The sequence below is a fragment of the Xenopus laevis genome, chromosome 9_10L, assembly GCF_017654675.1.
Source record: "Xenopus laevis strain J_2021 chromosome 9_10L, Xenopus_laevis_v10.1, whole genome shotgun sequence".
NCBI lineage: Eukaryota > Metazoa > Chordata > Amphibia > Anura > Pipidae > Xenopus > Xenopus laevis.
In genome coordinates, this window is record NC_054387.1 from 28,271,659 (window position 1) to 28,297,854 (window position 26,196).

At 37.2% G+C, this 26,196-nt stretch overlaps 1 protein-coding gene across 3 annotated transcripts in view; it reads right to left on the bottom strand.

The window, feature by feature from the left end:
- Positions 1-26,196, bottom strand: part of LOC108700992 (E3 ubiquitin-protein ligase RNF213) — a 167,727-nt gene that overhangs the window by 58,757 nt on the left and 82,774 nt on the right. For all 3 annotated transcript variants that reach the window (XM_018235090.2, XM_018235088.2, XM_018235089.2), the window contains 12 exons: positions 21,678-25,250; positions 21,129-21,265; positions 19,243-19,335; positions 18,344-18,462; positions 17,411-17,515; positions 15,543-15,784; positions 15,301-15,442; positions 15,074-15,212; positions 13,967-14,155; positions 12,394-12,536; positions 11,437-11,591; positions 4,661-4,870 (listed from right to left, as the gene is read on the bottom strand). In XM_018235090.2, coding sequence (XP_018090579.1) covers positions 4,661-4,870; positions 11,437-11,591; positions 12,394-12,536; positions 13,967-14,155; positions 15,074-15,212; positions 15,301-15,442; positions 15,543-15,784; positions 17,411-17,515; positions 18,344-18,462; positions 19,243-19,335; positions 21,129-21,265; positions 21,678-25,250 — 5,247 coding nt within the window. The remainder of the gene's footprint in view (positions 1-4,660; positions 4,871-11,436; positions 11,592-12,393; positions 12,537-13,966; positions 14,156-15,073; positions 15,213-15,300; positions 15,443-15,542; positions 15,785-17,410; positions 17,516-18,343; positions 18,463-19,242; positions 19,336-21,128; positions 21,266-21,677; positions 25,251-26,196) is intronic.

A 26,196-nucleotide genomic window follows, 5' to 3' on the forward strand; every position in this document is an offset into this window, starting at 1 on the left:
CAATCTAGACAAATCACTCTGCAAAGTGGCAGCATCCTGCATGGAACCTATAGTTCTGCACAATTTAGTATCATCTGCAAAAATAGAAACAGTACTTTCAATGCCCACCTCCAGGTCATTAATAAACAAGTTGAAAAGCAAGGGACCTAGTACAGAGCCCTGCGGTACTCCACTAACAACACTGGTCCAATTAGAAAATGTTCCATTTACCACCACTCTTTGTAGTCTATCTTTTAGCCAGTTCTCTATCCAGGTACAAATACTATGTTCCAGGCCAACATTCCTTAATTTAACCAGTAACCTTTTGTGTGGCACTGTATCAAATGCTTTAGCAAAGTCTAAGTAAATCACATCCACTGCCATCCCAGAATCGAGGTCTCTACTTACATTCTCGTAAAAAGAAATTAAGTTAGTCTGGCAAGATCTATTACGCATAAAACCATGCTGGCACAAACTCATAGTATTATGATTTGCTATGAAGTCCAGTATCTTATCCTTTATTAACCCTTCGAAAAGCTTTCCTACCACTGACGTCAGACTAACTGGCCTATAGTTTTGAGGCTGAGAACGGGATCCTTTTTTGAATAGAGGCACCACATTAGCAATTCGCCAGTCTCTCGGCACTATGCCAGATCTCAATGAATCCTGAAAAATTAAGTAAAGAGGTTTGGCAATCACAGAGCTAAGCTCGCTAATTACCCTGGGATGAATACCATCTGGCCCTGGACCTTTGTTAATCTTAACATGTTCAAGTCTCTTTTGAATTTCTTCAAGTGTGAACCATGCATCATTAGTTGTATTACTAGAATTGGGACTGTTAAGAAGGAAACCTTCACTTACTGGTTCCTCATTTGTGTAGACAGATGAAAAATATGAGTTCAGAATCTGCGCTTTTATTTTGTTTTCATCAACCAGCTGACCCCCCCTCTGATAGTAAGGGTCCCACCCCTTCCTGCTTCATTTTTTTACTATTAACATATTTAAAAAATAATTTTGGATTTTTTTTACTGCTTGCTGCAATATCCTTTTCTATAGCAATTTTAGCTTGCCTTATAGCTTCTTTGCATGATTTATTGGCCTCCTTGTACCTTATAAATGTTTCGGCTGTACCAGCTAACTTGAAAGCCTTAAAAGCACGTCTTTACTTACCCACCTCAACACCAACGCTTCTATTGAACCAAAAAGCAAAGATACGAAGAAGCAGACGGCAGACGGCACTTCTGAAAATGGGGTTTATTGGAGTAACTGCTGATGACACCTATTGAACCAAAAAGGTTTTGCTTTGCAACGACGTTCCTTGCTTACAAGTGGAATATACTGACAAGTATATTTATTAAGCAGCATTTTAAAGACTTCCCATTTTTGTTCTGTGTTTAACCCTGTGAAAACCATTTCCCACTTAATATGTTGCAGAGATGCCCTTATACTGTCAAAGTTTGCACGTCTGAAATTTAGTGTTTTAGTTACTCCCTTATAGAATTGCTTCTGCAACAGAATCTCAAAGGAGACCATGTTATGATCACTATTCCCTAAATGCTCACCCACACAAATGTTAGAGATGAGTTCAGTATTGTTAGTTATTACAAGGTCCAAAAGAGAGTTATTCCTATTAGGTTCTTGAACGAGCTGGAATAAAAAGTTGTCATTCAGCATATTTACAAACCTACTAGCTTTTTCTGTCTTAGCAACCCCATTACCCCAGTCAATGTCTGCATAATTGAAGTCACCCATAGCAACAACTTGACCCAGCTGTGAAGCCGCTTGTATCTGCAAGAGTAGCTGGGCTTCATACTCGACACTTATACGAGGTGGTTTATAGCATACACCAATGATAATTCTTTTTGTTACCTTTTGCCCAGTCAAAATCTCTACCCAGAGTGATTCTACACCCTCACCAGTGCCTGCTATTTTTATTTCTTTAGCGCATGGCTTTAATTCAGGCTTTACATACAAACACACTCCTCCACCCTTTTTAATCCCTCTGTCCCTCCTAAAAAGGGTGTAACCATTTAAATTAACAATCCAGTCACATGTTTCATCCCACCAGGTCTCAGTGATACCAATTATATCATAATTTTTAGAGCATGCAATTAATTCTAGGTCTCCCATTTTACCGGACAAACTCCGTGCATTTGCCAGCATACAGCGGAGGTTACTACTTTTACTTTTGAAATGTGCATTACTTAGTGAAGAATTATACGTTAAGTTAGTATTATTCTGTTTTCCTTGTAACACAGGGATCTCCTTAGCTGGTAAACTGTATGCCCCCCTCACTCCTCCCCCATGACCCCTTACTAACCCCACTGCCCCGTCTACACTAGCTTCCCCATAATCCTTTATCTCACCCCCCCCTTGCCTAGTTTAAACACTCCTCCAACCTCTTAGCCATTCTTTCCCATAGCACCGCGGACCCCCTTCCATTGAGGTGCAAACCGTCACGGCTGTATATGTTGTACCCCAACGAAAAGTCAGCCCAGTGCTCTAGGAACCCAAACCCTTCCTTCCTGCACCAAGACTTGAGCCACGCATTTAGCTCCCTAAACTCCCGCTGTTTTCCTAAACTTGCACGTGGCACAGGCAAAATTTCAGAAAAGATTACATTGGAAGACCTTTCCTTGATCTTAGAGCCTAGATCCCTGAAATCATCAAGGTCTTCCATCTACCTTTTATTTTGTCATTAGTACCGACATGCACTAAGACAGCTGGGTCATGCCCAGCCCCACCCAATAATTTGTCTATCTGATCAACCACATGCCGAACCCTGGCACCAGGTAGACAGCAAACTGTTCGGTTGTAGCAATCCGGACGACAAATTACCCTATCCACTTTCCTAATAATTGAGTCCCCTACAACCACAATCTGCTTAGGCCTGACTCTACTCTCCTCCCCACCACTACTAGAGAAACTGGTCTTTGCTTTACTGAAACGTAACTCTGGATACATAAATACTTTAAAAAAACTGATGTCCAAAATACCAGGCACTCATGTAACAGAATCATTAATGTTGCCTGGGTGCAGTCCCAAAACATTAATACAACAGGAAAAGAGATGTCTGCTCTCACAGGTCTTATATAGCAAAAAATCGTTTTATTGTGGGAGACAAACATTTCAGCTAGCAATCTAGCCTTTGTCAAAGTAAACTGTGTACACAAGTGGGACTAATAAACACAAAGTGGCAGGAAGTGCTGGGTCACGTCCAGCAGCGTTCCTAGAGGGGGGCAGGCCCTGGTGCGTGATGTGCAGCCTGGCCCCGCCCCCCTCTGTACGGCGCGCTGCCGGGTTGATTTCAGTGGCATGCGGCGCTGCCGGGGGGCCCTGAAGGGGTGTGGGCCCTGGCCCGATCGCACCCCCTGCCCCCCCGGTAGTTCCGCCACTGGTCACGTCAAACCACATCAATGTGAAGGGACAGATAAAGTGTAGCATCAAGACAACATAGAATCACTAAAATTACAATACATGTGCAGGAAAAGTAAAGTGGAATAATAAAGCAAAATATGAGCCAACATGGTAAGAGAGAAAATATTAGTATAGCCATAAAGAGATACATAGTATAATGCTAAAGGTTTTAACGATACCCTGTTCACTAAACTAAACCAAAATATGTGATACAATAAAATGCTGGTGAACAATTATTATTAATATACACTCTAACCACCTGAGAAATTCTGCAATAATAATTCCCCAATATCTGTAGCATAGTATATGGTATGCTATTATGCTACCTACGGAAATAGGATAGGGCTAGTTTGGTTGTTTTTATTTTGGGAATCTAGTAAGTGGCTGTGCTCTTTAGTCACTCTCACTCTCAAAGGGCATACTCCTCTGGTGGCACCAGAAAGCAGGCTGGCATGGGCCAGAGTTTTTCTAACTGTGTTGCTGCTACACTACAGAATTATTTAGCAATTAGTAAGTCTCACATTGACTATCCTTTGCTTTGGTAACTGGTGACAGATCCAGTTAGATTTCACCCTCCAAGGTTTCTTCTGCAGCCTTGATTCATCCTCTTGATTATTGATATATGATGGCAGATAATTAGGGACCCCTTTTCCCTTATTCTACTCAGCAATTTACAAGTTAATAAGGAAGATGGGTCCTGCTCACCTTAGCACTTAAAGAATTAAAAAAGACCACCAGATTATGATATTACTGGTACAGTGGTTTGACTCTTTGTTCATTTCTAGTTATAAAGTGGTCAACTGAATTGTTACAATGGTCCCACAACCTAATATCTCTGCAGTCAAAGTGTTTGGAAGGTAAACAACCCCTTTAACAACTGCACTGAATGTCAGGGTAATTTGTTTTATTATATTCAAGGCAGTGGAAGCCTGTGCAAGGATTGCCAGAGGAGGAGTGGTTGCTGAGGTGTATAAGCCTGGCAGTAGTATTCATTATGGACTGGAAAGGTGATAGTCTCTAATGGGGAGGGTCCTTGATAAAGGTTCTAATGTGGAGCTAAACATTGAACACTAGTGGTATGTGAAATAGAGTTTTTTGACAGTACAGATCAACAAATTGTTTGCATATGAGTGCAGACACATTGACTTTGATATACATATTTAAATTATATATATTATTTGGAAGTGTCAAACTTTTTTTCTTTTTTCAACCCAAATTATTAATCTAAGCATGATGTATTTAGGCACCTAATTAAAATTCTTACCATCTCGCTGCTCGTAGGGGATTTCAGTTCATTAATTTTTGAGGCTAGAGAATCCAAAACGTTCGGATTAATGGCAATGATCCTGGAAAAAGTCTGCAGCCTATGTTGAAACTTATTAAAAGCAAGATGCACCCATGGCAAAGAAACCTCTTCAATGCCTTTAGATACTCTGAAATCCTCAATGCATGATGAAAATGCAAATTCCATAAACTGAAAAATAAAAGTTAAATGGTCACAAATATAGTAGAGTGTATATAAACTTAACATATACATTTATATATATATATATAGATATATATATATATTTATATATATAATGACACCAACAGATTCCAGGAACATCAGTGAACTCTGTCCACAAGAGTGTATATAAACTTAACATATACATTTATATATATATATATATATATATATATATATATATATATATATCTCTATATATATATATATATATATCTCTATATATATATATATATATATATATATATATATATATATATATATATATATATATATATATATATATATATATATATATATATATATATATATATATATATATATATATATATCTCTGTCTGAACATAGTGGTTTTTCAAAAAACAATTCAAAATTCTGAAAAATCATTTCAAAAAGGTTTTATTTTGCTGCTCCGCATATCCCAAACTATATTAGGTACCAAGAAAAAGCACCTGAAATATGATTGCCAGGGGTCCACTGAACAGTTTGATACCCATTATGCATAGGTTTACCAAAGTATCTGGCATTTAGAGACACCAATATGAAGTTAGCACATCCAAATTGTTCAGGACTTTACTTCAGCTACTGAGAAATCAACACATTGACTGCATTTTTGTGGTTTAAAAACACAGAAATATATGTTTACCCCCCAAAACCCATATATTTTTGGAAAGTACACATTCTACAGAATCTAAAATGGGTACCCATGCCTTTCTGCTCCAAACTACTGAGTCACAAGGCTTTCCCAAAATTGTCGGTTTTGGTGAAATATCTGAAAATTGCCTCAAACCTTCAACTTCCCAGCACCATATCGCCCATGTATCATTACATACTAAGAAAAAGCACCCTAAATATGATTGCCAGGGTTCCTCTGAACATTTTGGTGGCCATTGTTCATAGGTTTACGAAAGTATCTGGCATTTAGAGGCCTCAAAATGAAGTTGGCGCATACAAATAGTCCTGTGGGTAACTTCATCTAATGAAAAATCAACACATTGACTGCATTTTTGTGGGGTAAAAACACAGAAATATATGTTTACCCCCCCAAACCCATATATTTTTGGAAAGTACACATTCTACTGAATCTAAAATGGGTACCCATGCCTTTCTGCTCCAAACTACTGAGTCGCAAGGCTTTCCCAAAGTTGTCGGTTTTGGTGAAATATCTGAAAATTGCCTCAAAGCTTCAACTTCCCAGCACCATATCACCCATCTGTCATTACGTACTAAGAAAAAGCACCCTAAATATGATTGCCAGGGTTCCTCTGAACATTTTGGTGGCCATTGTTCATAAGTTTACCAAATTATCTGGCATTTAGAGGCCCCAAAATGAAGTTAGCGCATACAAACAGTCCCGTGGGTAACTTCAGCTAATGAAAAATCAACACATTGACTGCATTTTTGTGGTTTAAAAACACAGAAATATATGTTTACCCCCCAAAACCCATATATTTTTGGAAAGTACACATTCTACAGAATCTAAAATGGGTACCCATGCCTTTCTGCTCCAAACTACTGAGTCACAAGGCTTTCCCACAATTGTCAGTTTTGGTGAAATATCTGAAAATTGCCTCAAAGCTTCAACTTCTCAGCACCATATCACCCATGTGTCATTACGTACTAAGAAAAAGCACCCTAAATATGATTGCCAGGGTTCCTCTGAACATTTTGGTGGCCATTGTTCATAAGTTTACCAAAGTATCTGGCATTTAGAGGCCCCAAAATGAAGTTAGTGCATACAAACAGTCCCGTGGGTAACTTCAGCTAATGAAAAATCAACACATTGACTGCATTTTTGTGGGGTAAAAACACAGAAATATATGTTTACCCCCCAAAACCCATATATTTTTGGAAAGTACACATTCTACAGAATCTACAGTGGCACTTAAAGGGTTAAGTCTACTACAAAATCATTTAAACATTAAATAAACCCAATAGGATGGTTTTGCGTCCAAAAGGATTAATTGTATATGAGATGCATTCCATTGACAGGCTATACGTAGGCATTTGTCAGATGCTTCCAGGTTTTGCACCAAAATGCATACACACAATTGCCAAAATCCCCTCTGTGTGCCTGCACCCAAGCTAACACAGTGGCTTCGGGTGCAGGTACATAACAAAGCAGTTTAAAGGAGCGTAGGGGTGGATTCTTGCCCTGTGTTTATTGCCAGGCCAAAAATCCACCACATGTGACACTAACCGAAGGAACAGGGGCATGGGTATTTCCAAACATTGCTTCCCTTTAAAACCAAAGAGATAGTGAGCTGGAAGTATTTATTATGGATACATAGCTACAGATCTCATGAAAAATGTGACCCAATATTATTGCATATGCAGATGTCAGGGAGATAACAATATATTACTGTTGTGACCTCACATATCTTATTGTGACTTATGAGTCCAAACTAAAATTTAATTGAAAAAGCAATATCGCTGGTGGTAGGCTGGTTTTCCAAGGCTCAGATGTATATTTTGTATCTGATCCACTCCACCAAACTGTTTGATATTTTTGATTGTCTTTATAGGTTAACCAGTATAGGTGATATAACTGTTTTGCTTAGTCACTTGGAATGTGCATTGCTTTTTTCTTTGTGTTTCTATGCTTGTATTTATAACAAAAAGTATTGTAGAAGTGATACTTACATTGGCTAACAATAAAAATACATTGCAAGTCTCCCCAGTTGCTGGCTACCCTTCACGCCTCCTTTGATCTTGGCTCCCTGCCCCCTTCATTTAGTGAAGCACTTATAGTTGTGGTCCCTAAATCCGGTAAAGACCCTGATGACCAGTACAGTTCATATCGGCCAATCTCCCTTATAAACACTGATACAAATATTAACATTAGGAGATTGTATACTAACATTGAAACGCAAAATGCCAATGTGGGGACAAGAGCAATAGCCTCCCTAGACTCAGCTAAGGCCTTCGACTCAATAGAATGGCCCTACCTATGGGAGACCCTTCGCAGGTTTAACCTGGGTGACCAATTCATTAAATGGATACAGATGCTTTATTATAGACCAACTACACGGGTCAGGGTTAACGGCATGATATCAGATCCATTCCTACTGGAAAGAGGTACGCGACAGGGATGCCCGTTATCCCCATTTCTCTTTGCCTTAGCCATAGAACCTCTAGCCATACGTGAATCGGAACAAATTGTAGGTCTCAAAATTGGCCCACTTACTGAAAAGATCTCCCTGTACGCAGACGATCTTTCGATCTACTTGGCAGACACCCAGAACTCGCTAGCATCACTGCTCAAAGTAGTGGAGCAATTCAGAGGTTTCTCTGGCCTCAAAATAAACTGGGATAAATCCATTCTCTTCCCAATTGACAATCAGGACCCCCCTAATGATCTCCCCCCCCAATGCTCCCCTTAAGTGGGTCCAGAAATTTAAATACCTTGGCCTCCACATACAAACAAATCTATCAAACTACATACAAGAGAACCTTGATCCCATAATTTCAAAACTTGAATCTGATCTACTGGGTTGGGCTAATCTCCCCCTATCTTTGTGGGGGAGAATAAACCTGATCAAGATGATCTATCTACCGAAATTTCTATGCCAACTCAATAATGCCCCCGTATACATTCCCAAATAAGTATTTAAAAAAAATCAACCAATTGATACTTCCCTTTATATGGAACCGTAAGGTACCGAGAATTGCCTGGGAGAAATTGACAGCGGAGAGGGAGGATGGTGGACTCGCCTTACCCAACTTCCAGTTGTATTACATAGCGGCCCAAGTGTATTACCTGCACTGGTGGTATCATCCGGACCCATATAACCCAAATATGGCGCTACATGCAAATATAATAGGGTCACTGGAAGGACTTAAAAATCTTCCCCATCGGAAAATCTCAGATGCAGGCAGTCTGCCATCCACCATCTCCACTCCTCAAAGAGCCTGGACCCAAGTGTTGAATATATTTAAGAAAGGACCTATTCGGCTGAATCCACTACTACCATTATGGGGCAACTCCAACCTACTTCACTTCCGTAACCTAGAGGACTTCCTATTCTGGCTAAGGCAGGGCATTAAATACCTGGGCGATCTTCTGCAAAACAGTACTTTCCCTTCACATACTGAACTACAAGCCAAATGCATCTCTCAGACCCTCCCACTTTTTCGATATTTCCAAATTTGACACACTTTTAAGGCCCAGTTTGGTACATTTTCTCCTGTCCTTGCCACAATGACAATTGAAGAAACCCTCATAGCTGAACAACCAGTTAAGTTGTTGTCCAGGCAATACAAAAACCTGCTAGCCAGTGTCCCCCCTCCTTTCCACACAGCTCAGGTACGGTGGAAGACTAACATTCCAGAGCTGTCCCAGGATGACTGAGACGAGGAAACAGAAACTATGTATAAAAGCTTAATAGCAATAAGGGATAGGCTGATTCAATACAAGGTATTCCATCAACTCTATATCACCCCGCTTAAACTAAAGGCAATGGGTAAGACGGACACTGACTCCTGCCCCAGATGTGGAACTCCAGTAGCCAATTTTCTACACATGATCTGGTCTTGCCCAGTGATAAATACTTACCGGTCGCAAGTAATGGCCTCGTTAGCGAACACACTCGAATTCCCCCACATACTCTCCCCCATTGTGTGTCTCCTGGGTGTAGTGGAACACCTTGTACCCACTGTCTGTGCGAGATTTAGGTTTAGAGCATTATTATTCTATGCTAAAAAATGTGTGATTATGCACTGGATGGGACCTACCCCTCCCACAAAGGACTCCTGGATTAACCTTGTTGATTCAACTATACCCAAAATAAAGCTTACCCATGAAGCGAGAGTCACCGCAGATAAATTTCAAAAGATATGGAGTCCTTGGTGGGAAATGGGACCGGGCGTGCAACCGAGAAATTATCATGCAACGGGATAATATATATGCTTACACTATACTTGTAATGTCTTCTGATGCTAATTTACCCTCAATCTATGCTGTACCAATTGAAAGAAAATAATTATGGACCAGTGACACATGTCTTAACTATACACATGCTTATGGATATATTACTTTTATTTTTTATTTTTTGTAATGTTTATTAAAAGCAAATAAAACATAACCAAGGCCCCTTCGTCAGGCAAAATACAAATGAAAGCTAGAAAGGCACAGCATATATACTGTTAGATCAGGGAAAGGTATTCATGGGCAATAAATTAGGAAGTTACAGATAGATAGAGATCAATTGTAGAGATAATACAACGAATTAGGGTGGGTTGTAAATAGTCCAGGAGTCTGGATTCAGTCATGTCACATAGTGACGCCATACAATTTAATTCATAAATCTTCCTTTCCCCGTTAAGTTTTAAAGTTTCTTTTTAGAATTAAGACCTGTATGTCCTAAAGACTGGGATTTTGACTGCAGTAGTGTTGCCCCACTGGTGTATCACATGATTTGGTCTTTATTTTATGTCTGTGATGGTTTATCCTTGTGCACAATTTTTGTCCTATTTCACCAATGTATATGCCTCCTGTAGAGCACCTAGTACATGTAATCATTTATAACACATTGGATGAAGTACACGAATAGTGGTCCAGAATGGTGTATACTTTTTGTGTATTTGGAATAGAAACTTGATATTTGCACAGGATGTATTTGTAGGTTTCACTTCTACAATACTTTTTGTATTTGTTTGTTTTTTTATTTGTTATTTTTCTACTGGCTAACACGGTACCACAGTTTTTGTTTTGTGCTATGCTTGCATTTGAATTAATCCTTTTGATGAAGCCTGTATATAAATATTTAAACGATTAAACACTTCAAGATGTATATAATATAACCCATAGGTATTTAAGGGATATGACAAGTACTAGCCACACCTCCTCTGATGAAGCGTCCAATGACGCGAAACGCGTCAGGAGGGAGTGGCTGAACATAAGGTAGGCAGACTGGGGGTGACACTGCATTGTGGTGTCTGATGTTGAAATGCCTTGTAAGGCTTATGTGAATTATAGTTTGTTGTTGTTAAATTGCACAAGTAAATGTTTTAAGTGAGATGCTGTGCATGTCTTTAATTTAGAAACAATCCCTCTAACTGATTATTTATTTTCAGGTTTTGGTATAAAGCACTATTAATGTAAAGTTTACATAAGAATACTTATTATTAGTAAAACACAGATTCTCTTTCTGTGTTTAGAAAAAAGACAATTTCATAGGATGGTGTACAGAAGTAAATACTAGGGATGCAAATCTTTAAATGTTGCATTTGGTTAAATATGGAGAATACCATCAATGATTCAGACGAGTACAGAACCAAATCTGAACCTCCAAGCTGTATAATGCAATTTGGCCACAATCATCAAAACTTAATCATCTGTGAATAACAATTTGATGTGCTTCATTTATACCATGCTGAACAACTAGAAGACATAATGAGATTGTAGCTAAACAATAAAGATTTGACATTCTAAATCTTGCAAAAATGTTTTCATAAATAATAATTAAATAATATTATGCAACACAACAATTTTTTTTAAAGTAATGAATTTGTAGCACAACTTAAAATAAACCTACTTCTAACTCTTGAACAGAGGTCATACTCATGGTCAGAAGGATGAAGTCTCTCTGATAGCACACAAGCAACTTTTGGCGCTCACTGTCCTTCCAGCTGGAAATGTACTCTCCTAATGGACCTTTATCAAAGATACTCACAAATTTCATTTCAACAGCTGGAGAAGAAAAAAACATGAGTTAGTTATAACATTAGATAGCAGATAATATTTAGGTAACAGTTTGGTTTATTTATTTACAAAAGCATTAAGCAAATTTACTTGTCAGGTGGCATTATTACATTATAAAGTTCAAGGGGAGATGGTTTTGCAAAATGTTTTAAATGTTGAGATTCCAACATGATTTTTTATTTAATAATATGTTTTAAATAACATTACTGCTATTGGTGCTAACAAACTGCACTAAAAAAACTTGCTCAGGGTCATTTCAGGACAGCATAAATAGCAGGATAACATTATAGCATCCCTTAATAATAAAGCAGTTTTACAGCAAGTGAATTATAAAAAAAAATTCACATGAATGTGTATTTCCAGCCAAGAAACTTGGTGCCAGTCTCTAGAATTTAAAATCTGCTGCACAGTTTTAACTAGATGTCTTATAGCTGCTTCAGTACAGACTTGGGACAGAAGACTTGTCCTTATGCTGAAACCTTGCCCATGATTCAGACAAACCCCACCCAGTCCCCTGCTAGTGACTTGCACTTTAATATATCTTTGGGCCTCCATTATTAAGGGGCCCGTTGATTACAGTACCCCCCGCAACTCCCCAATGCCAGCACTAGTGGCCAGGATGTAACTGATTCAGCATAACTGAGTAAGGCTGGGGTATGGGCAAAACCTCCTAGAAACCATCTTTAGGAGCTTGATGTCTCTGCGGTTTTTACAATGGTTATACTTGATGAACTTTTTAATTAACTAACTACAGGTATTTAAAATGCATTCTGCGTTCTGTAAATCTTACCTTCCATGCCACATGTGTATTGAGCCTGTGCCCATATGTTTTCTAAATAATCTTTTATTTTCCAGCTGAAAGGTACATAATTTCCCTTACAAAGAGAAATGTTCATATAGTTTTTCATAACTGTTATGTTGTCATTTTGAGAACTGCAAAAAAAATCAGGAGGAATTTGTATACAGTAATATACCTGATAATCATTTGATTTACATTCTTAATAAATGCTCATTTCATGCTCACCTGGACCATCTAAACTGGTCCAGGTGAGTAATGCTTTTTTCTTCCATGTCTCTTTAACATTTAGCATGAAACTTGAAAGAATATATTTTCTATTAATATTGTATTTATTTTTGTTCTATTAATGTTTTGTTGTATTGTACAGTGCTTGGTATGCAAATGCATCTTTATAAATAAAATAAACATTTATACATATATATCTATAACATGCCAGTGCCATGAATATCCTGTAGACCAGATCTAACTGTGATTCATATTGTCATCAGTTATAATCAGTGCTTGCTGATGAAATTTGTGCCACATGACTTGATGAAACCTGTGCATTATAAGAAATCAAAAAAAAAAAAACAGGTTTTTTTTTTTTTTTTTTTTACTTATAAAACACGGGCTTTGGCCCCCTAAGATATCACCAACACCCCTATATTACTTATTTATTTATTTAATTATTTAATTAGTTGTATGTATGTATATATGTATATATATATATATATATATATGGTCATGGAACTCCTCTGTATCTTCTAATATCCTTATATTTTACATTAGGGGTACATTATTGCTTAAAAATTGTGGTAAAGTAACTGGGAAAGCTGTATAGGGAAGGTTTATCATCAGAGATGAGATACAGCATATATCCAAAATAATAGGGGCTCTGTTCACTAAGACAGGAAAAGCCAGGACAGGTGTTGGGATTTGACCATCAATAAGTAGCACTGCACTTTGCAGGCCACTCAGAAAAGCTTTACTTGAAAGGAAAATTTTTCATATAAAGCTTTTTTTAGTGTGGACTGCGGTACTGACTATTAATTAATCTCCATCCCCAGAACCATTCTGACAATGCCTTAAAGGTTTCTGTCAGAATGGTTCTGGGCCATGAAAATCAACTAGATTTTTCTCTTGGCTTAGGTGGGCTATTTACTTTGTGTGATTACTTTGTGAGATTTCTGAAAAAAAGCTGTATGAGAGGGTTATTTTAATGCATTGGAAGCTGTATGTACTGGACACTTCATTTCTGTATGCTGTTTTTTTTTTTTTGTTTGCTGAACCTACATTTTCTCATAATATAAGTCAGCATAACTGTATTGAATTTTAAAATGTTGGTCTAAATTAATTTGTGTGTACTCACATTGCGCCGAGGCTAATGTCCCAGCAAATCTGAACCTATATATCTGCTTAGATACAAGTGAGTGCATTTTAAAAAAGCTCATAGTATAGATCACTAAATGACTTACGGTCCTTTAATATATGGTAAGCAAGAGTAAATGTTTTACTTGAAATAAATGGGCACAGATCTTCACTAAACCCCCAAGGTTTAGTGCATTTATTATGACTGAAAACATACCTGTGATTTTGATTACAGGAAATATTCAGAAGCTTCTGATTACTGAAAATAAACATCCACAGTAATCTCATAAAGTCATCCACATCTGGATCCACTAGAATTTCCAGGTTGGCATCCAAATCAACAACAGACAAAATCTGAGCCAAAAATGGTGTCACAGCTCTTTGGATACGTTTCCACAATGTCTGCCTAAATACAAAATTAGAACACAAACATCTTTTGTAGACCTAGAGTAAGAATCCTAAATCAGATAGAAGCAGTGTCGGACTGGGCCCCCACATCATCCCCATGCCCCCCTGGTATGTTAGACATCCAGTCACTCCAGCATTTATACATTACATTTTTGGCTATCTAACTATATTAGAAACATTTTTTATTTTGCACAGCCTATCTATTTACACAGTTTTTATTTTTACACTGAATTGTTCCATTAATGTTTACATGATTTTCTAGTAGACTTAATGTACAGATTTCCAAATTACAGAAAGATCCCTTAATCGGAAAACCCCAGTTCTTGATAACAGGTCCCCCATACCTGTACCTCAAATACAGGTACATATTTTCATTTAGCTTCAAGGTTAAAGGTCATACATGGAGACTAATTAAATCATAAACATTACCAATGTATTTTAATATAGAGGATAACTGCTTAGAATTCCTCTGTTTTTGGACATGCTACAAAATTAAACTAAAATGTAATCGTAAAGCATTAGTAAATGACTTGTACAAGATTAGTAGACATGGCATTAAATTACACTATTCCCATGTCTTCCAAATCCCCCTGGTATACAGACACAGATTCGCAAACTATGGGTTCTGGCCAGAGGGGCCGCTGTAAGATTACAGTCACAATTTATTGGGCTGATGGGGATTTTTGGACCTCCTTGCACTTAAAATGACAGGGACTGTTTTTAAGTCCAGTCCATCCCTGATGGAATATTAAATATTGTAATTCAGTAGAACCCCCATTTTATGTTTTTCAGGGGACCGAGAATAAAATACTGTAAAATGTAGGACAAGTTAAAATTGTGGTAAGTAAATTGAGGTTTCACTGTACATCGTCTTATATCTTTTACTAACTCAGTGCTAAAAAAAATGTTACATTACCTAAAAGTGCCTGCTTCTTGCAGCGCATCTGGATTAGAGGCCTCTCTTACAACCCATTCTGCTGAAAAGCTGATTGCATTCCCTTCCTGGTTTTCCAGCATACCCTGAAGACGAACCTTTAGTATTTTCAGGAAGGAGGCTGTGGGAAGAAATTAGGTTACAAACCCATTAAAAATTACTAGAACATCCTTTTACATATAGATCTACAGCAGAACCACATTACATGCCTTTCAGCTGGTCTTCTGTGCTCAACATAGTTATAAGAATTTCAATCCTCCTTGTACTGCGGCTAACAATGCTATCATCATCCTTAAGCATTCCAATAGCACTCTGCAAACAGCTCCTGATTAGCATGGTGGTGTCTAGTATCTACACATATAAAATGAGAGGATAATGAGATTTAACTTAAAAGGGTATCATTATTTGGAGTGTATAAACATTTTCTAAAAAAAAATAGTAAAGTTCCTACTTCTTGACAGGCCAATATCTTTGTAGCTCTCATTTCTGCTTCTGTCTTATTCCAGTTTCTTTCCCTCTCAGTTTCCATCGCTGCGTCTGCATTGTTTTCCTCAATATCCATTGCACAGGGAGCTTCATTATCATCTTGAAACATTTCCACATCCATCTCTCTTCCAGTATCTTGAAGGTTTTCCTTTCTACTGCTCTCCACAGGCTCTCTAAGAGTCACCTCCATCATCTCTGGACTTGGCACTTTAAAACGGGAATGCAGAACAATGCGTTATTGCAATAAAATTCAGGTTACAAAGTTAGCACTATTATATTGCAATTTCGGCAACATTTGATTGCAATATAACCCATCATTTTAATTAATTAGCTGGAAAAGTTCAACAGCATCTCTCTCCAGTAAAATGAATAGCACTCTTTCAGCAAAACCCTGCATAGAAATCCATTTTCAACAGAGCAAAGAGGTATTTTTATATGTAATTTTTGAAATTTGAAAGGGGCTAGACATGTTCTTAGTTTCCCAGGTGCCTTCGGTAATGTAACTTGTGCTCTGATAAACTTTAGTCACTCTTTATTGCTGCACTGCAAGTTGTAGTGATATCATCCTCCTTCCTTTCAAACCCAGCAGCCTTTCAACAGAATAATGCAATGAAAGATAACAGCTCCCTGACACCCGCATAGCTAAAAATGCAAGTGTAGTGTTAGATATGAGAATAGTACTCAATAATTAAACTCCCAAGCCCAACTCCTCCAGTTACATTCAGTAGGAGAACAATAACTTGTCTGAAAGCAGCTTCATTGTGAAGTGCTGTTTTTTTCTGAAATCACAGGATCAGGCACAATGACCTGAGATGGCTGCTTACATACCATATTACAACTAAAAAAATGACATTTGGTTCAAGAATAAAATTTTATTAAAATTATTATAAAAATGGTAGAATTTACAATTAGTGGTAGGCTAATCTGTCCTGTTTCGCTTTACTGAGAAATTCGCAAAAGCCGAACAAACTCACGAAACCACAAAAATTTGCAAAACGTCTTGAAGTCAATGGGCGTCAAAATTATTTTGGTGTGCAGCAATTTTTATATGCGCGACTCTTTTGTCCAAATGCAATAAAGTCAATGGGCGTCTGAATAATTTTGACGTGTGACAATTTTTTTGGCACAAATTTTCTCTGCAGTTGCGAAAATATTTCGGAAAATCCGGAAATTTGCCGCAAATCCATGCCTGGCGAATAAATTCGCCTATTACTATTTACAATATACAGTGTATTTTTGCAATAAAAACTACACTATAACAATCATGACAGAATCCCTTTAGGGCTACATTTCAACATTAAATAAGTCCAAAAGGATTGCTATATGACTGAAATGGAATTATGAATCTTATTTTCCATCAAGTACAAAGTTCTGTTTTTTATTACAGAAAAAAAATCTAAAACAACTGATGTATGTGTTTAATATGAACTCTATGGGAGATGGCCTTTCTGTAATTTGGAACTTTCAGGATATTGGGTTTCCAAATAAGAGATTTCATCATACATGTACCAGTTTACCTTTGCTAGGGCTTCATTTACAAGGGCTATGGCATACGGTTTTGTTGCCCATACTAATTGCCTATTGACAAAACATCTAAAACTACCTTTGCATTAAGGCCAATCCGAACCAACACCGGTACAACATCAAAATCACATAACTGCATGAAACCACAATTTAGTGCAATTACGTGATTCATATGTGGATGGAAATTCAAACTGACAGATACTTACTGCAGTCTAATAATAGCAGTAATCATCGCCATTATCATAAACCATTACACTATTAGCTTTTATTCTGCAACAAGACAGAAATTCTGGGCTGCCTCAAACTCACCTTCACAAAATAGCTGGCTTATTGTTAGGCTCTGAAGTGCAGTTATATCAGAAACCATATAATTTGATTTCCTTAAATCATCTATGTGCACAGACTGCCACAGACCTGACAGAAAGAAATACATGGTAGTAAACAAGCAACATAAGAGACTAAGACATAAAACTTGAATTTTTGCAAAGTAAAACAGCAGCATTTTGATTACAGTTATTTCACATTCCTGTATTAGTTCATCTAATCTAATCAACAGGCCTGCACTATGAAAAATACAAGTGCAATTAAATTTAATTTCTAAACACCATTACTTAATTTAAGCTTACTAAAGTAAGCTTTACTAAAGTATCACCAAAACTTACAGTATACAGTTCATGACAATAGGTATCAATATTACAGTGTAGCTATAGGCACCAAGTGCATTAACAATCTAGTTAACAGGCCTGCACTATAAAAAATACAAGTGCAATGAAATTAAAATTGCAAAATATGTTTTGAAGTCTTCTAAATAATGTGATCAGCACAGATATTTCCAAATATTTTAAAATTTCTGCTTTTTACAATTTAGATTTTATGTATCTTGCATACAATCATACAATGAATATATGAATTCTCAAGCGCAAGCTACTGTTCAAGACACCTAAAAGAGTGTTTTAGTTCACCTAAAGCCTGACAGGCTTTTTATTTTTGCCAAACAGCCATTTACGGGGGAAAAAACTCTTTAATTTGATAAAAAAACTAAGCCAGAGCAATCAATTGAGTTAATGCCTTGCTTTACTGAAATAATTTTCCTTAACACAGATAGATAAATCTGCCCCAAAATGTTGGTTCACAACAAAATGCTGAACCATTAAAGTTTGCATTACTGTAAACTTTTTTACACTTATTAATTGTTTGGGAATATTTATATATATATATAATACCGTGGAAGAGACTTCCTACCTCCGCGGAATCCAGTATACGATGTTCCACCTTGCATTCTCTGAAGTTTTGTGATAAAATAGACAAACACAGATATTTCCCTAAGATTTATCTTGAACATTTCATTAACTAATGAATACCTAAAAACAGAAAACAAATTTTGCATAAATTTAAATAATACTGTAAAAAACACAAAACCAACACTTTTAATATAAATTTAGCATTTGCGACATCAAGCACATGATACTAAATCCTAAACGAACAGGAGGACGGCACTCTGGGTAAAAGAAGGTTTTTATTGCAAGGATCTGCAGAGATACATGGCCTTACGCGTTTCGGGAGTACACTCCCTTAATCATAGGCTCATGGAGTGTACTCCCGAAACGCGTAAGGCCATGTATCTCTGCAGATCCTTGCAATAAAAACCTGCTTTTACCCGGAGTGACGTCCTCCTGTTCGTTTAGCATACATTGGCAGTGGGGACGCCGTGGACTGAGCACCAGGTATACCCAGAGGAGCAGCTAAAGGGTGGTGAGTTTGGAGCAGTCCTAATCGGTTTTGGTGACTAAATCCTAAATGACTAAGGCACTTGGAGGCTTGCACTTCCAATACCTTTCCAAAGAAAGGAGAAGTGCTTAAATGGTAGCTTTCTTGCAGTTTACTTTACACAATAAATGAAAGCACCACTAGGAGCCTATGGATCAGGGTTCAGGAATTATTGCCTGAATATCTAGAACATTTTTGAGGCAATACTAATAGTGCTTTTCATCCACAAAACGTGACCCACAATGAGTGCTGGATCTTTCTGAAAGCACATGACTCAAAATGTAGTATAATCATAATAAATATAGAAACATAATGTTTACCACTAACAAATATTTTTAAAAGTATAAATTTGGTGAAAGATAGCCATAACTTACTTGGCAGAGGCAACCAAGTGAGCCTGAGAACTATTTTCAAAATCAGTCTGTATGATAAGTATGTGTTTCCCAGCTGTACATTCTAGAGAACTCCTGGTAAAAAAAAAAGACAATTATATGACAGGATAAAGTTTTTTTGTATTAGAGGTCAAAAAACTGCTTTTCTAATTTTATTAAAAATTTATATGGAAACGTAAGATTAAGTTAAAAAAATGAACTGAACTAAGCCTCAAACATTTTTTTTCCTCCTTTGTATTTGCTTAATGGAAAGAAAATTTAAGAAAAAATAACAATTGTATTTATATGGCATGGCTGTTCCTCCTTTGTATTTGCTTAATGGAAAGAAAATGAAAGAAAAAAATAATAGTTGTACAGTACGTTTTAGGTTTTTCAGGGGACCAGAAAAAAATGGTATAAAATCCTGGAAAATGTGAAATCAGGCAAATGTATTATGCATAGGGATGGGCGAATTTTTATGCCTTGTTTCGCCACGAAAATGACGCCCATCCCGCATCAAAAATAAAAGTCGCGCAACAAAAACATTTTGACGCCCATAGACTTTAATGGGCGTCGGCGACTTTTCGCAGGCGGTGAATTTTTGCCGAAGCGAAACGGGTCAAATTCGCCCAACCCTAATTATGCATACTATATAGGTGGGACCACAAAACAACAATGTAAAATGAGCGAAAACTTAAAATCAGGGGATGTAAAATGGGGGTTCTATTGTATTTATATTGTATGGCTGTTCTTTGTTTTTTTGTTCTTTTGCAGGTATTTATACAGACAGCCTCAGGCAAAAAAAAAACTAAAAAAATTTACTCAGGCAAAATATGTTGGGATAATTTACTAAAACAGCCATATATGCAAGAGCACCACAAAAAGATTGTAGTGCTTTTCACAAATAAACCAAATGTACTGGCAAGGTGGGAGTGAGGGCGGTGAATAGTCAACTGCAGCTTACTTATCAGGAGACTGTTTGAACACAACTTAACTCCAGCACTGAGAACATGGCAACATGAAATCATTCTCAGTCACTATTTCACACAGTAATTGCCACAAGTATGGAGCCTCCAGCAGAAACTGAGAGCACAGGGCAGCAGATTTTAAACACCTGCAGAAAACTTCAAAATCCACTTTTTTACTTTCTGCTACCAAGGCTATCAAGGGCCAGCATACAAAAATCACAAGAGGTGGGGTTCTTTCAGTGCTTGCCAAAGGGATGTAGTGTAGCTGATGAGCAGCTACTGGTCTCTGTCTCCTTCTCACGGCTGTTTGACTTGGCTGCAGTGACAGTGACATGGGAGGAAGCAGGAGAACAGAGTGCTGTGAAATGAGTGGCACACCAGCAAAAGCCATGGTATCTGCAAACTTGCAATTTGGTGGAAAAAAAGTGGTGGGACAGCATTCAACACCAATTCAAGCACTGGCAGTTTCCATTCTACTTTGTTTATGATTGACAATGACTAGACATATTTTATCCTTTTATATTTTTCAACCATGCAAAAAATTATCAGTAAATTAGTAAAGGCAAAATAAACCTAAGAGCGAATTATGTGTCTTTTTCATAGTAACAGGGCCACAATGCACTTAATTGGCTTCCAATACTGTGTTGCTGACAGTGTGCCTCCTCAGATAAACTTTTTCTGACAAGTGTTTGAATAAGTAGTTGCTGCATTTTATAGTAAATTATCCTTATTGTGTCTGAGTAATTTAGAGACTCACTGTATCTATTTAAAGGGGTTGTTTACCTTTAAATATTCTGAGACAACTCTCTCCTTTGCAATTTCAGCAATCTGGCCAAATTCCCTATCAACCATGCATGGTTTGAATGAGAGACTGGAATATGAATAGGAAGGTATTATAGTTTGGTAACAAAAAACCCTCACCTGATCTGTTTAAGGAAAGAATTTTCCGTGTCAAATTGCTGTAAAGATAAAATTTCAATGCTTTTGATCTGCTTATTGAATTCCAATTCCAGTATCTTTCTATCGGCAGATGTAAGAAGACGTGAAAATGTGGTGATCTTTTCACACAAAGAAAAAAAGTCATGTTACATACAGTAGCTACACATAAACAAAAATAAGTGTTTACAGAACACATTTTACAGAGATGTGTAGATCTCTAAGTATTTGAAATACGAAAGAATGAACATGTAAAAAATGTATTAGGTTTCGCTATAACTAATACAAAAATGTCCAGAGGACACTACAGAGGACACAAATATTGTCACTGTATGTCTGTGGGTGATTTAGTGTTATCCTGCTTCGATGCAGGCTTCCTCTGGGTTGTTGAAGCGGGCAATATCTTGGGGAACTAGAAGTCACAAATATGAGCGAAAACAACAGTTTTCAGGGTTCTTTCTGGGGTAGAGATTAAAATTCGCTTAAAATTCGGTTTTCTCTTGTATCAATATAAATATACACAAATCCGCTTACCTCAGTGAACACTACTGGCTGATCAGATCTTGAGTTGGCGTGGTCAAAGAGAAATTCCAATAGAGAACTATGCTTCTGAATTTTGAAATACTCATCAGTCAAATCTTTATTCCCTAGACGAATAACAGCATCTGGAGTAGTACAGTTCAACAATGTAGATTTTGCAGCCTTCTTAACCTCAGTTATATTTTCAGTATAAGGAGAGTTCTGTTTCAGGTTTTCTGTCACTTGCAAAATGACTGAGGCACAAGCATCTGAATGGTAACCAATGAAAACATCAGAGTCACTGTAGTCCTGCTGTCCACCCATAAAATTCCCTGTTTTGGCAGTGATGAAATCCTTTACCCAAACTTTTAGTTCTTCAACAATGGCTTTTTGCTCTTTAGTCAAGACTGTATAAATGTCCAGGTAATGCTTTTCAAGTCTATTGATGAGTGGAATAGCGAAGTCTTTGTATACAACTTCTTTTTCTTCAATGACTATTAATCGGAAATTTTGGTGCACTCTGCATTTTACACGATGAGTCCCAAGCCCTAAGTCAACATACTTTTGTCCTGCTAAATAGACATAGTATTGGTTCAAAGCATCATAAAGGCTTTCATACAAATTTTGCAGATTAAGAAGAATTACCATCTGTCCTGTTTCCATGCAAATTTTAACACGGTTTATATTTCTGCAGATTTGAGTATATTCTTGATCTTTTGGAAAACCAGATCCAAAGATCACTTCAGGTTGTTTGGTTTCTGTACAAAATTTCTGCTGAAGGATCTGCAAAGCAGCATAATTTCTTGTCAATACAAGAAGGTAGCGGCATTCAGTATCATCATTATCACTTCTAATATTCTCCATCACCAAGTCAATTGTATTAATTTCCTTAATATATTTCATGTCCTCTTCTGGAATAAACACAGACAGAGCATCAACTTCATCTTTGCCACTAAAATTCCTCAATACAGCCCTAGCAACTTCTTGAGCATTCGGTTCATTCTCAGAACGCTTGGTAAAGGAAAACACCATTTTTATGAGACTATAGAAATCTCTTAACCCAAAGAATTCCTTTTTTTGTTTCTTTTGAGTTTCACAGAGTTTTTGATATGCCTCTGCAAAGCCAGGAAGGTAGGCTTCAACTTTTCCAAGGATCAATTTATCTGATGAGCAGATTCCTGTAGCACTCTCAATAAGTTCATCTCTGTGTGGATCTCCCCGAGACACAAAAATGCCTCTATTCATTTTGGCAGGATCAAGAGCCCAGTTAGAGATTCCTATAAAGCCAACCTTTTTGTGTGGTTTGGGGTCATCATCAATGCATCCATCTTCCAGCAAAGGATGCAGTGTCTTTAAAGGCATTTTGGGAGAGTCCTCTGCCAGACCTATTTCATCTAACACCACTACAGAAACATATTCCTTTAAATTTTTAGCTTCTTGGAATCGGGCACAGTGTTTGAAGGTGCCTATAATACCTTCGGGAGTTGAATGTGGGCTGCACTGAAATGATACAAGATGAATCTGTTTAAGATCCTTGTACAGATCGTTGTGAGCTGCTTGGCCTTGCATGGCATCTGCAACTATTGTCTTTGAAAGAGATTTTGAACTTCCTGGTTTTCCAACAAGAAATAAAGGGATTTTAAGCTCAATGCAGATTACCATCATAAACAGATTTTCCTTCAAAGCAAGGTTTCTAGCTATGGTTTCCCTCAAATCTACACCAGATAAAAATAGATCCTGAACTCTGCTTATTTCCTCCAGAATCTCACTATGATTTCTATATGGTTCTGGAAAGAATTTACAAATAGCTTTCCGGTAGGATTTTTTTGTTTCCAGAGAAGCATGATAGCATACCCCAACAGCAAGCACTAGGGACCAAGCAACAACATTAGATGTAATGTAAAACTTTCTCTCTTTTTCCACCATTTGTTTGAGATGTTTTACCAACTGTGCACTATGATTATAAAACCATTTAAAGACCTCTATGCAACGTTCTACATCTCTCAGACTAACAAAACTGCATTCATCTTTCATTTTTCTCATGTAAGATTGAGATGCCGATAGAACATCAGTTAATAATTGGATGTCATTACTAGAAATTTGAATTTCTTTTGCCAAACGTAGAACAATCTGTTGAATATATTTCCTTTCAGTTTCATTATTCAGTTGTCCAAAATCCCATACTAGTGGCATCATGCTTGGTGGCAAAGCATGCACACGATAGACAAGTTGTCTAAGGGGAATAGACCCAAGTCTTTCTTTAGTCTCCTCTGCTCTGATTCTGTATCCCAAGCCAGCAGATTCTAATCTTTTAATCATATCATCACTGTGCTTTCGATAAGGATTACAGGCAGCAATAATCCTTAGACCGGAGTTTTTCTTCAAAGGCTTTCCTTCTACAGTATGGTCACATAACGCTTCTTTAATGCTACTGATGGCATCTGTTGTGTTTGCCTCATCAAAAAATAGCACTGTATCACAGGAGAATTCTGTATGCTGTTTGTTAAAAAGGGCAATTTCCTGTGCTTCTAGAATTTTATTATAAATCATATTAGCACTGGTACCACCATGGACTTTCACAAGTTTCATGTTCTCTGTTTCAGCAAATCCTTTGCATAAACTGCACAAGAACTTTATCAGTCTGGTTTTTCCACATCCAGTTTCTCCCATTATTATAACAGGAATTCCACAACGAAATCTCATTTTAATAGCCAAAATCTTTAAAATATTGTCTATTGTAAGCTCATATGTATCATCCGGATCAAAAGGCCATTGAATTCCTAGAACCATGCATAATCTATCTATTTTTTCATCTCTAGGTAACTTGTCAAAGTCAATATTAAATGGTACTCTTTGAAGTTGTAATCCTTGATAAAGTTGCTGAGTCATAACATTTTCCCGTATAACTCTGTTATTTCGGGGATCAATTGCATCTACACCTCCAGTATTGTTTATGCGCAGATGAAAACCAATAAATGTCATGGACACATGGTCATCATTAAAGAAAATATATGGATGTGGCTCAGATTCCCACCTTTTACGGATCAAGAAGGGAGCAAGTTCTTCTTCCTGAACCCCATCTAAATTCATTGTTAGCCTGCCTGGACTTTGATCTGCAATATGTAAAGAAGGTGTGGCAAAATCTTTTGCCATCAGTATCATAAAATTGACAACAAAATTTTTGAAGCCTTGCAATGTATCCCCAACTAACTCATGGTTACAAAATATTGAAGATTCACAATCCTTAAGCTGAAGATTTAAGAACCAAGCAAAGTTTCTCAGTTCTGACCAGGAAGGATCAATTATTCCACAATACATTAGGATTATCTGCAGACATCTTGCTGGATTTCCTTCCACAGATCCTTTTCTGTAAGTAAATGTGTCTAAATTTTGCCTCTGTTCAAAGCGAATCAAATATTGAAAGGGTCTTTGAAAATATTCACTCTGGAATTCTTGATAATCCATCCCTGGATCTCCACAGTCCTTGGTTAATGGATTTTCAGTCAGTTTGGCCAAGACTTCTTTTGGAGAAAGGCATAGAATCTTGGGGAAGCAGTCAATAAAATGTCCCTTAATTATATTGGGAATCTATGAAAAAGAGTATAATATTTACAATACAAACACAATTACAATTATGTAATACCCTATTTTTTAAATATATGTTTTTTTAAGGCTAAAGTCCTGCACTGCTGACGTTAGCAATTAGCAGTGAGTCTATATAACTTTTGTCTAGTGTGCTGTGTGGGCATTGCCCAGTGTTCCATGTGGTATTTTTAATGATATTTTTTAAAAGTTACATTTTAATGTTCTGAATTACATTATATAGCCTAACTTGGTTGTTCACCTGAACTGGTTTGATAGAGGTTGGGGGGGAGTGGGCAAGTACCCGTGTAGGGCCACGACTCCGCATACCTCAGTACTCTGTGGTTGTATTGTTTCAAGAAAGAACAAGTATACCATAATAAACAAATAAAATGAGGTGTCACACCATTCTATGGCCAAAATAACTTAATAATAATAAATAATATTTATAATTAACGAAACAATCTAAAACCTAGAAGATAAAGCATCATATATTATCATATGGAAACACTGTTTATATAAGTATATTATATCAACTAGCAGTTAGGCAGGTTATATATAGACGCTGCACTTTGATGGACGTGTGTCTTTTTTCAACCTAACTTACTATGTTATGATGTTATATTTTGCACAGTAAACACCAGTTACATGAAAGCTTGTATTCTATGTCATATGGCAGGCATGTCCAAAGTATGGCCCGGGGGCCAATTGCGGCCCGTTTTCAAATTTACACTGGCCCTCACCCTTCATCGTGAAATTAATAATAATGCGGCCCGCCAGCACAGTGCAATCAGGAATCACGTAGCCGTAGCAGTGATATTTGGGCACATTAGTGAAATGATCTGCCACTTGGTCCATACTGCTGCCTGTGTGCTGAAGGTGTTAGCAATAGACACGTACTGGCAGTACAGTGAACTAAAGAGAGTGGCGTGTGCCAGTACGTGTCTATTGG